Source organism: Chinchilla lanigera, unplaced genomic scaffold (assembly GCF_000276665.1).
Source record: "Chinchilla lanigera isolate Chin_1 unplaced genomic scaffold, ChiLan1.0 scaffold00004, whole genome shotgun sequence".
In the NCBI taxonomy this organism is placed as follows: Eukaryota; Metazoa; Chordata; class Mammalia; order Rodentia; family Chinchillidae; genus Chinchilla; species Chinchilla lanigera.
The window spans coordinates 36,945,727-36,957,599 of NW_004955405.1; the positions used below are offsets into that span (position 1 = coordinate 36,945,727).

At 50.0% G+C, this 11,873-nt stretch overlaps 1 protein-coding gene across 1 annotated transcript; it reads left to right on the forward strand.

The window, feature by feature from the left end:
* The first annotated feature begins 754 nt into the window (after nt 1-754).
* Nucleotides 755-10,746, forward strand: Spic (Spi-C transcription factor (Spi-1/PU.1 related)). Its single transcript, XM_005374550.2, has 6 exons — nt 755-843; nt 2,358-2,383; nt 2,970-3,063; nt 3,605-3,714; nt 6,405-6,516; nt 10,264-10,746. The coding sequence occupies exons 2-6, from the start codon at nt 2,381-2,383 to the stop codon at nt 10,731-10,733; spliced, it is 789 nt and encodes a 262-aa protein (XP_005374607.1). The 5' UTR covers nt 755-843; nt 2,358-2,380; the 3' UTR covers nt 10,734-10,746.
* The last annotated feature ends 1,127 nt before the right edge of the window (nt 10,747-11,873 follow it).

Here is an 11,873-nt window from a genome sequence, read left to right on the forward strand (position 1 = left end):
GTCCCGAATGACGGCGCTGGGTCACTAAGAGCCTATCAGATCTCCAAGGAAGGCGTCATCGCATGGCGACGTGAGGCTGAGACTTAAACGTGTTAAGATCAACTGGGTGTGGTGGTGGATGCTGCCGGGGAGGATGAGGCAGGAGGGTGACACGTTCCAGGCCAGCCTCAACTCAGGAAGACCCTGCCTTGAAAGGAAAAAGGGCCGCTGGGGAGATAGCTCAGCGGGACAAGCACGAGCACTGCCCAGCAAGTGCAAGGTTCTGAGTTCGATTCCCGATGCTAAGAAAAAGAAAAAGGGCCGACAGCGTGGGTCAGTAGTGGCAGGCGCTGGCATCGTGTGCTCGAGGCCCTGGGCCCTGTCCCTGGTACCGAGGACGGAGACCAGCTTGGGGGGGACAGGAGGAGGACAGTGCAGGGGCCAGAACCAGGACAGGGGAAGGGTGAAAGAGCAGAAGCCTGAGGAAGAGCCCCGGGCGCGGATGAGCGGACACAGCGGGACAGGGGGACACGGCGGGACAGGGGGACACGGCGGGACCGGGCCTCGAAGCCGCGCGATCCGCTCTGTCTGCGCCGGGTGCAGCCGCCCCTCTGGCTAGGGTCTGCCCCTTGGTCCCGGAGGACGCACCCTGTCCCGGTCGCCTCTTCAGAATAACAGCCCTGGTGTCTCCGGCCGCTCCGGACACAGACCTTCTGAAGGCGCTGTAGCTTTTAAAAAAAATCCCCCTTCTGCGGCACTTCCTCAAAAACAGCTATTTAACACCCGCGCCGGGCGGACGGTCCTCGCTGCAGCGGAGCTTCTGGCTCTAATGAGACATCTGGGGAACGGGCCCGGGCAGTCCTGGTAAGCGCACATCGGCCCCTGGGCCTGCCTGTGCCCGCTGTCGAGGGGTCGGTCCTGCTCGCAAGAGGCTTGTCTCGGGCTGCACCCTGCAAGGCCGTGGGAGGGAGTGTTATCGAGGGCAGGTTCCCTGCAGTCCTTTGGGAGCCGGAGCGCGGGGCTTTGTGCTCAGGCTTCGAAAACCCATCCGCTTGGGCAGCGGGCACCGAGACCCCGGGCCGCACCGAGACCCCGGGCCGCACCGAGATCCCGGGCCGCACCGACGGGCGGTTTTGCTCCCAGATTTCTCTTTTAACCGACATGACTTCTGATTTCACAAAGTGGCTCAGACTCCGATGCTCGGATGCAGGATCGGCCGCGGGTGCGTCCTCACATTACAGCGCTTATATAAATACCGAAGGCTCAGCTTTGACTTCTGCAGGGTAAAAACTAGGATGTGTGTGATTTTCCTGATCGTGTGATTTGCCCTCACTGTAGAAAATGGTTGAAAGGAATTTTACACATTTGTCTATGTGATGATTGTTTGAAGCAAATTCTAAAAGGATAAGAAAGTAGATAATATGAAATTATAGGCTAAACTTCTTTGTTTCTGCGGTAGGGAAAGTGGAACCCAGGACTTCTGCGCTGACCTGCGTCTCCAGTCCGTGTTTATTTTTTATTTTGAGACAGGGTGGCCGAATCATTGCACAGGCTGAGCTTGAATTTGTTATCCTCCTGCCTCAGCCTCCCAGAGAACTGAGATTACAGGCGTGCCTACCACAACAAGCCTAGGCAGAGATTTTAACCTAAGAACTAAGATTTAATGTAAGACTTAAAGAAGTCCCTGAACTGGCTTCCTAAACTGAGTTTTACTTGTATTATAAACCTGGATTTCATGGGAGGAGAGCACGTCTTTTACCAGATTTTAGAAGGCAGAGAGGCTTTGGAATTTTCTTTTTTTAAATTTTGGTATCTTTGAGACAGGGTCTCATTATGCAGCTCAGGCTGGCCTTGAGCTCACTTTGAAGCCCAGGCTGGTCTCGAACTCCCAACGACCCTCCTGCCTCAGCCTCCCAAGTGCTGGGATTATAGGCGTGCACCACCACGATGGGCTCGAGGTTTGAATTTTGATTTTCAGAATTTTTGTATTTTCAGAATTTTCAAATTCTCAAATAGTTAAATGGACTTTGAAACCGTTCAAGTACTTTATATATACACCTGTGTGGGTTCTGTACCCTCTTACGGTTACACAGCAGCCAGCTAACCGCTTCCAAGGCGAGGGCAGAGCCCTCGGAGTGCAGGAGGCTCTGGGTGCAAGATCTGCGCCCAGAACAACACAAATGTCTGCTAAATGTTCACTCTGGGGTGGACACCAGCTGTGAGGGAGACAGGGAAGAGGATGGTTCCCAGGAAATTCTGCAGGAAGAAAATTTGTACCACTCGGATTTCTCACGGTGTTCTTGGTTTCTGTGATGTTGCATAAATGCCCTGGCATTTTGAGCACCTTCTTGAGCTGTCTCTAACTTTGTCTTTTGCAGGGTCTTCAGGTTATTCATGAAGCATGGTAAGTTGATATTTTAAAATCTTTGTGCCCCTTTTAGTTTACAAATAAAATGTTTGGGTAGAATAAATGAACAGCTGAAATGGTTTGCAAAGTTCATTGTTAAGTGTCTGGGACATATTTTTGAGATTAAGATCATTTCATTTATTTAAATGATTGACAAAATTCTGTTTCATTAAAGATAACGTCCTTCATCTTTTTTCTTTTCCTTTCTTTTAATTTTATTTTGTTGACCTCTTTTTCTAAATTGACTTTCCTTGATTTATAATTCCTCGCCAAATTTTTAGTGTTTTGGGGACAGGATCTTGCTATGTAGCACAGGCTGGCCTAGAACTTGTGGCAATCCTCCTGCCTCAGCCTCCTGTGGGCTGGGATTACAGGGATTACCATGCCCAGCCAAAAGACTACTTTCTTTCAGGAAAGTTAAATTTCACTGGTAAATTTTATAACTCTGCATTCTGGGGCTGGGGATATAGCTCAGTGGTATAGTGTCTGCCTGGCCAGCGCAAGGTCCTGAGTTTGATTCCCAGCAGCAGAAAGAAAAAATAACTGTAAAATGTAACTCCGCATTCTGGCATCGTCCCAACAGACTTGTGTCGAGCAAGACAGGCTGGGTCAGGCGTTTGAGGATGCTTTCGAGATCCTGAGGCAGCACTCGGCAGCGGATCTCCAGTCCTTCCCAGGTAAGAAGCCTTGGTCCCACCCAGAAGGGTAGTGATGGCGGGTGTGGCGGCAAGTGCCTGTCATCCCAGCACTCGGGAGGCTGAGGCAGGAGGATCGTTGAGAGTTCGAGACCAGCCTGGGCTACAAAGTGAGCTCAAGGCCAACCTGAACTGAATAGCGAGACCCTGCCTCTAAAAGACCAAAAAATAAATAAATAAATAAATAAATAAAAATCCAGGCCGTCCGTCCCTCTGACCTTGACTGGTTCTTGTTCTGAATACTGTAACCTCCGCGCTGTGTGCGGTTCCTCAGTTGGAGAGCCACTCATTTAATGACCCGGTCACAGGACCAGAACTCAGGGCTCAAACTCCTCCCTAAACGAGGACTGTCTGGATCCAAGAAGGGTTTCCCATGACCAATTCCCCGGATCCCTACAGCCTGCTTGTTTTTGTGTGCGGGGAGGCTGAGGCAGGAGAATCGCCTGGATGCCCGGGACAGCCTGGCCGCACAGCAGGATCCTGCACACACACTCTACCCATCCCTGTCCCCACATCTGTGCAGATTACAAGAGCTGCCTGGCGCTGCTGAACCACTGGCCCCCGCTGAGAGCCGGCCCGGGTGTGCTGTCCGCGGAGGAGCCTGTCTCCCTCTCCGGTTGGCGATCTGTCCTTGTGAGTAGTCCCACGCCCACCCTGCGAGGGACGGGATGGGCTGGAGGGACAGGGTGGGCAGGAGGGACTGTCGCGTCTGATGGAGTCGCTCTGGTTGCCCACTGGCCCGCTTCTCCTGATCGCCCAGGTGACCCGAAAGCTGGCAGCCCCGCCTAAAAGACAGCAGCAGGACGCAGGCCCCGGTCCCATCTCCTCACTGGCTTTCTTTGCGTGGCAATCTTTCCAAGAATACAATATTATATTAACCTGCTCCTTTTTCCTTTTTAGGGTCTTTTTTTTTTATTTTGAGACAGGGTCTTGGTATGTAGTCCAGGCTGGCCTTGAACCCACTATATGTAGCCCAGGCTGGCCTCAAACTAGCCACGATCCTCCTGCCTCAGCCTTCTGAGTGGTGGAATCACAGGTGTGCACTGCCATGCCTGGCTTTTTTTATTTCTTGAGTTAATTCCACTTTTTGGGCCAAGTTACCAATAATTTAGCAGCTGCCTGCAGAAGAAGATGGCCATGTCTCCATTTATGTAGTTTTTTGTTTGTTTGTTAAGACAAGGTTTTGGTACACATCCAAGCTGGCCTGGAACTTGCTATGGAGTCCAGGCTCAAATTTGTAATCCTCCTGCCTCAGTCTCTGAGTGCTTTCTGTGTTTTGTTTTGACGTTTTTTTTGGTACTGGGAGTTGAACTCAGGACCTCATGCTTGCCAGGCAGGCACTGTGCCACTGAGCTAAATCCCCGGTCCTCTGTGCTGTTTTACATTGTTTTCTTCCTGCAGTTACCTTTTTTTGTGTGTGTGTACCGGGAATCAAACTCAGGACCTTGTGCTTGCCAGGCAGGTGCTTGTGCCGCTGAGCTGTATCCCCAGCCCTCCTGCAGTTACCTTTACTGAGCAGTCTAATAGGTTGGGATCCAAATGTGAATTTGTTTTTTTGAGTCAGAGTCTCATTGGGTAGCCCAGGTTGGCCTTGAACTCCTGGCAATCCTCCTGCCTCAGCTTCCCGAGTGTTCAGATTATAGGTGTGCGCTACCACGCCTGGCTTTTATACCCTTTTTAAAAAGAGAGCAACATAAACAAGTCCACTGTTGGCTTTGTTTTTTGTTTGTTTGTTTGTTTGTTTTTTTGTACTGGGAATCAACTCACAACCTCGTGCTTGCCAGGCAGGCGCTGTGCCGCTGAGCTACATCCCTGGCCTGTTGTTTTTAGTGACACTAACAACAGCAAGGGGCAGGTGGGAGCCCTCACGGCTCTCAGTGAGATCCCCGGGCGGGCACTGGTCGAATCTTGGGACTCTTGGGCCTGGTCATGCCCTGCCTGTGGCTCGACCTTGGAAAGAGCAGTTCACAGCTGCTGCAGTGAGGCTGGGAAGCAAGGGACGCCAGCTCTGCCGGAAGTCGAGCAGAGACGGGTCAGGGCTTTCCTCTGAGTTGAGCATCTGACTGCAGCTCTGCACTCTGCGTTTGGAAATTTGCAGGGAATGCATGTATTCTGTCAACCAAAACTGGAGGCACAAATGGGCCAAAATGGATGATTCTCAAATTCCTGTCAAAATGGAAAAGAGAAATGTACACAGTGGCAAATGCTTGTAATCCCAATACTTGGGAGGCTGAGGCAGGAGGATCTTGAGTTTGAGGCCAGCCCGGCAAGACTCTGCCTCAAAAAATAAAAATGGACCAGGGATACAGCTCAGCAGCGCAAGTGCCTTCCTGGCAAGTGCAAGGTCCTGAGTTTGATTCCCGGTACCAAAAAAAGAAAAGTAACAATATAAAATAAAAAACAACAAAATGCTTATTTGCTGCAAGCTGAGCTTGCCGTAATGCAAGCTTTTACTTTGAGTGTGTTAGGGTTTGAAGCATAGCATGCATAAGTTGATTTTTCACCTTGAAGATGCGTGATGATCACATTTAAGTGAGCAGTCAAGTCCCGCCAGAATGCTTGAGCCGCAGAAGACTGGGGTGTTCAGTTCCGCTATGTGATTTTGCAAAGCATTCTTTGAGGTGCATTGAGTTCGGCATATGCAGTTCAGGCTGGCCTTGAGCTCACTTTGTTGCCCAGCCTGCCTCGAACTCGCAACCATCCTCCTGCCTCAGCCTCCCAAGTGCTGGGATTACAGGCGTGCACCACCATGCCCGGCTTGACTGCAATGTCTTTTTTGAATTACATTCTTTGGAAGCCAACAAGACTGCCTCGCCGGTCTTCCTGAGAGTATTCATCTGTCCGTGTTCCACTGAGCACCCTTCCTTTATCCACTTTTTTTCCTGTATTCTGTTTATTTTGAGATGAGTTGACATCACGCTGGACTAAAACTAATAAATAAGCAAGCACTGATTTTTCTAGCATGAGCAATATTTCTGTAATTATAACAATATCATGAGCAAAATCTGCAAAACTACTTGACATATTTTTGTACTTCCCCACCATAGCTGCAAAAAAAAAAAAAAATGCTCCCCCCCACATACTGGGGATTGAACCCAGGGCCTCAGCACTGAGCTACATCCAAGCCAATTTTGAGACAGGGTCTTGCCAAGTCACTAAGTTGCTGAGGCTAGTCTGGGATGATCCCCCTGCCTCGGCCTCCCAGAGTGCTGGGATTACAGGTGTGTGTGTTGCTACACCCAGAAAAAGTATTTTATCTTACTGCATTATTTTGTAAATAGCACCACCAACCCAAGTTTAATAGTGGAATATTATTTGTGTAGAACAGTGCTTCAGACTTCTATTACCTTGAAGGAAATATTCACCCGTCTCTGCAGAGCACAGCTGGAAATCAGTTGGTCCCACCTGCACTGTCCCAGCCCAAGGGAGCAAAAGGTACGTTGTCCACCACTCACACACTAACACTCACACACACACACACACACACACACACACACACACTCCCAGTAATGAACTGACTCCGCGTAGCTGCTGGTTTTCCATCATACAGGTTTTCTTTTGTTTTTTTGCTTTTATCTTTTTGAGACAGGGTCTCGCTATGCAGTTCAGGCTGGCCTTGAGCTCACTTTGTGGCCCAGGCTGGTCTCGAACTCACAAGGATCCTCCTGCCTCAGCCTCCCGAGTGCTGGGCTTATAGGTGTGCACCACCACGCCTGGTTCATACAGTTGTTTAAACAGCCCTACTCCATTTGGGAATCTTGGAATAAAAATACTTCTCCACACAAGAAAAAGCAAGGCAGAGTGTGGTGGTGCGTGTCTGTATATCCCATCATTCGGGAGGCTGAGGCAGGAGGATTGCCATGAGTTGAGGCCAACCAGGACTACGAAGTGAGTTCAAGGCCGTGCTGAACTACATAGTGAGACCCTGTCTCAAAAAGACCAAAAAGTTTTTTTAAAAAGAACAGAAAAATCTACTCGCACCTTCTGCGTGAGGTTCCATGCTAATTTAACGAACCATAAATTTGGATTGGGGGGTCAGTACTGGGCATGAAGCCCAGGCCTTCTCACTGAGCTACATCCCCAGCCCTTTGGAATCTTTTTAAACTTTGAGACAGGGTCTCACTAAGTCACTCAGGTGCCCAGGCTGGGCCCAAATTTGTAGCCCTGCCTCAGCCTCCCAGAGTGCTGAGAACAAGGGCCCAGCTGGAATCGTGAGCGCAGAATATTAGACAGTGATGGCCGCACGTCACCGGCCCCAGACACTGCCGGGTACTGAGGAGCCGCCGCGGCGCTCTGGCGCTGAGCAGGAAGCGGTGGAGTGAGAGGGCTCTGCCACCGCCCGGACGCACAGCTCGTCCTAACCACAGCTCCCCACCCAGAGTCTCCGTGCTCAGATCGGCTGCACTAGAAGTCCGCTGTGAAAACTAAGTGAGGCTGGGCGTGGGGGCTGAGGCAGGAGCATCCCAGTGAGTTTGAGGCCAACATGGACTACATAGTGAGATGACTTTAAATTACACATTGTCATAGTTAAAGATATTTTATTTTATTTTGTTTCTTCTAAGCTTTCTTTTTATTTAAAGTTTTGTTTTGTTCTGTTTTTGAGACAGGGTCTCACTATGTAGTGCAGGCTGCCCTTGAACTCACAGCAGCCTTCCTGCCTCAGCCTCCTGAATGCTGGGATTACAGGTGTGCACCCCCACATGTGACTATTTAAAGTTATTTTAAATGAATATTTTTCAGAAGTTATATTTCGTTCCTATACTGTAGCATACTGTATCCTAAGACCATAAAATTCTTAAAAAGCAGTAATATTCTAACTCCAGCAGGGAAGTTCAAGGCATTCCTTAGGTATGGGTGCAGAAGAATGATAAGAAATATTTTTTTTTTTTTTGCATAAGGAACATTTGTCTTAAGATCTTTTTAATTCCATAATTGAAAAATAACAATGTTTATTAAATTTCTACAACTCAAACAAAAGTGTGTAAAATATAAATGACCCAGGACTGAGAGTTCAAGGCCAGCCTGGACTACAGAGCAAGACGCTGTCTCAAAACAAAACAAAACAAAATAAAACATATGCAAACCCTCCTTCTCTTTTTTTTTTTTTTTTCTTTTTTTTATACCGGGAATCAAACTCAGGACCTTGTGCTTGCCAGGCAGGCGCTTGTGCCACTGAGCTATATCCCCAGCTCCTCCTCCTCTTTTCTTCCTGTGCCCGAGTAACCTGACTCCAGCTTGACCTTCATCAATAGCAAATCTGCACATTGTTCTATGGTTTAAGATAGATTACTTTCTAGAAAAAAGTGCAAAGGAAAATTATCTCACTTCTAATTTTTATTTTATTTTATTGTTTTTAGAAACAATATTCTTAGAATAGCAGAACTCTTCTGAAACACCAAGTTGTCAGTGGTGGAGTCTAATTCTTAAATACCATGCATATTTGTTTATCCAAAAAATTTTTTTTCTAGAAATATCTAAGATGCTAGAACTTGTCTTTGCATTTGGGGCTTTTAAAAAATCTTTGCCCTGAGTGCATACCTGTTGGGTTTTTTGTTTATTATTTTCATTTTGTTTTGTGTTTGAGATATTTGGGATGGAACCCAGGACCTTCACTCTAAACTCTACCTCTAGCCCCCTTTTAATTTTTCATTTAGAGACAAGATCTCAGTCGGTCGCCCCTTTTCTGAGGCTGGGTTCAAACTGGAGATCCCCCTGCCTCAGCCTCCCAAAGTGGGATTATAGGTGTGCGCCACCCCCTCTGGGTTAACACTGTTACTTTTAAAAAAATAAAGTTTAAGCATTTTTTAAAATTGAAAAGAAAATTTAAGAGCTAATGAAGACCAACCTCACAGAGAGGCAGACTCTTCTCTCTCGCCGTGGCTGTGATCAGGCCGGGGCAGAGGATCGAGTTGAGGCCGTGTGAGCGCCGGCCCTCAGAGACCGGAGGCTGCCGTGAATGACGACCAAGGGGGCCCGGCCACCTGGCTCCGCGGACAGCAGCCAGGGCCAACGCCTCTGCTCCTGCAGATGTGGGAGTCTCGGCCCGCACCACGGTGAAGAGCATCGGATTCCCGCTGCCCTCACTGCCCCGGATCCGCATGGCCGCGTCCTCCCTTGAGCATTTCCACTCTGCCTTTTTCTATTTTTTATTTTTTCAAGTCATTCTTCAGCTCCGGAGTCTGCATCTTTTTTTTGTTTTGTTGCTTTTGTTTTTTGAAGCAGGGTCTTGCTGGGTAGTGCAGGCTGGTGTCTTGAGCTCACTGTGTAGCCCGGGCTGGCCTCGAACTTGCGATGATCTCCTGCCTCAGCCTCCTGAGTGCTGCGATTCCTTGCAAGAGTAAGCATCTCTACCCAAGTTGTCACTGAGTTCCCCTAACCTTACTTTCTATTTGAATAGTGTTTCCCATCTGACACAGACCTCATAACCATGCACTCGTTTGACTAGACTCATTTGAATGAAGCTCCTTCAAATGACTTGCTTTCTGGAAATACCTTTTGAGGCAGCTATTTTATTTTTATTTTGTTGCAGTACTATGGATCACATGCAGGACCTTTGCACTGAGCAACTTCCCTATCCCTCCCCTCCACTTTTTTTAGCAGTGTCTCGTGAAGTTGCTAAGTTGCCCGGGCTGGCCTTTGACTTGGGATCCTCCTGCCTCAGCCTCCGAGTGCTGGATTCCCGGCGTGCAGTACCTCTCTATAACCAGGGAACTTTCAGTTCATGGGCTGTTTGCTCTGTAGGAAGGCTGAGGTCTGACACTGTACTAGGCATTGGGGTCAGCTATGCTGGAAGTCCTTGTTCGCAGGGGCCTCAGTGTCCCCTCTCCCGGAGAGGATGACAGGACTTGGGACGATGTCACAGCAGAACGAGACCTTGGTGGGCCAAATCCATGTCTGAGCTCCACATCCCGTAGAGGGACGCCCTCAATGCATTCCTAAGGGAAAGAGTTGGAGGAAAGCCTGCCCCAAAGTAGCTGCTCAGCAAATCCTGCGAGCCCAGCACTCAGGAGGCCGAGGCAGGAGGATTTCAGCACATTTGAGGCCAACCTGGGCTCCATAGTGGTTCAAGGCCAGCCTGAATGACCCAACTAGACCTGGGCTCAAAAAACAGTAAAAAAAAAAGCCCTGCTCCTCCCTGAGGGCTGCCTGGGCACCGCCTGGTCTGACTCTGTCTCTCCGCAGGCCGGAGGAAGCCGCGGCTGTTCGAGTACCTGCACGAGTCACTGTGTGACCCCGAGATGGCCTCGTGTATCCAGTGGGTGGACCGGGCCCGGGGCGTCTTCCAGTTCGTGTCCAAGAACAAGGAGCGGCTGGCAGAGCTGTGGGGCCGCAGGAAGGGCAACCGGAAGCCCATGACCTACCAGAAGATGGCCCGGGCCCTGCGCAACTACGGCCGCACTGGGGAGGTGACCAAGGTCCGCAGGAAGCTGACCTACCAGTTCAGCGAGGCCACCCTGCAGCGCCTGGCACCCAGCCGCCCGCTGGGCAAGGAGGGCCTGTCCGCCCCAGCCACGCAGCCTCTGCCCGAGCACCCGGCCCTCAGCAGCTGGAGCACAGGCCTCGGCCACCTGTATGCCGGCCACCACGGTCTGGGCCACCATGACTACCAGGATGCCCACCCGGCCCCGCCTCGGGGCTGGCTGAGCCACTAAGCTGCCCAGATGAGCTCGAACTTGCGATCCTCCTGCCTCAGCCTCCCACCGTGCCTGGCTAGAGCTTTCTCTTACAGCAAATGCAATGAATTGCACGTCCACGGGGCCCACGTCCCAGGTCCCGCCGACCCCGACTGTGGGCTGTTGGAAAGATGGCAAAGAATACGCCTGGACAGAGCAGTCAGGGAAGTCACAGCTGGAGCGTCTCTACCGGGCTGACTGCCAGGCCATCGACGGGCAGCATCATAACAATGCGACCACGTGTCCCCTCGACATCCGCCTCAGCCCTGCATCCGGTGCTGTGGGACTCCGGCTCACCCCCAACGTCAACGCGGACGACCCTGAAAGCAAAATGGTTTGAATCAGTTCTGGACAAGAGGAGAGGAGCCAGACAGGTGTTGGGGCGCACACCTGTAATCTCAGCACTCAGGAGGCTGAGGCAGGAGGATCACTGGGAGCTCAAGGCCAGCCCCTATGTCAAAAGAACAAGAGTTAAAGACATCGTATTACAGTGACACATGTTTATGGAGCACAGCTCGTAACAGCTAAATCTTGGAAGTAGCCTATATGTCCATCAACGGATGAGTGGACGAAAAAATGTGTAGTATTTTTTTTTAAATGTGTACTCTTGAAAAAAAAGTGTAGTATTTACACACAGTGGAGAACTACTCTGCCGTGAAGGCTAAACTTGAGTCATTTGTAGGAAATGGGCGCACCTTGAGGCCATAGTGTTAAGTGAAATAAATCAGACACACAAGCTTCCATATCTCATGGTTCCTCTTACGTCAACAACCCAAACTAGAAATAATTTATAGAGGAAAAGAAGAGGTAGCAGGAAACAGATTTGCAAAGGGGGAGGGGATGAAGAGTTGGAGGGAGCAGGGAGGGGTGCAGAAAGATGAAGACGTGTGTGTGTGTGTGTGTGTGTGTGTGTGTGTGTGTGTGTGCGTGTACCAGCTCCCCGTGACGAAGGTCGCTGCTCTGCAACGCGCACCAGTAAAGACAGAAATTAAAAACAAGACATGAGCCAGGCACGGTGGCACATGCCTGTAACCTGTAATCCCAGCACTCGGGAGGCTGAGGCAGGAGGATCGTTGCGAGTTCCAGACCAGCCTGGGCTACAAAGTGAGCTCAAGTCCA

What these genes read in the sequence shown, in the direction of transcription:
- Spic (XM_005374550.2), top strand. An exon ending in GGATCTCCAGTCCTTCCCAG is followed by an intron (nt 3,064 to 3,604) that starts GTAAGAAGCCTT and finishes ACATCTGTGCAG; the next exon opens with ATTACAAGAGCTGCCTGGCG. An exon ending in CCGGTTGGCGATCTGTCCTT is followed by an intron (nt 3,715 to 6,404) that starts GTGAGTAGTCCC and finishes TTATTTGTGTAG; the next exon opens with AACAGTGCTTCAGACTTCTA.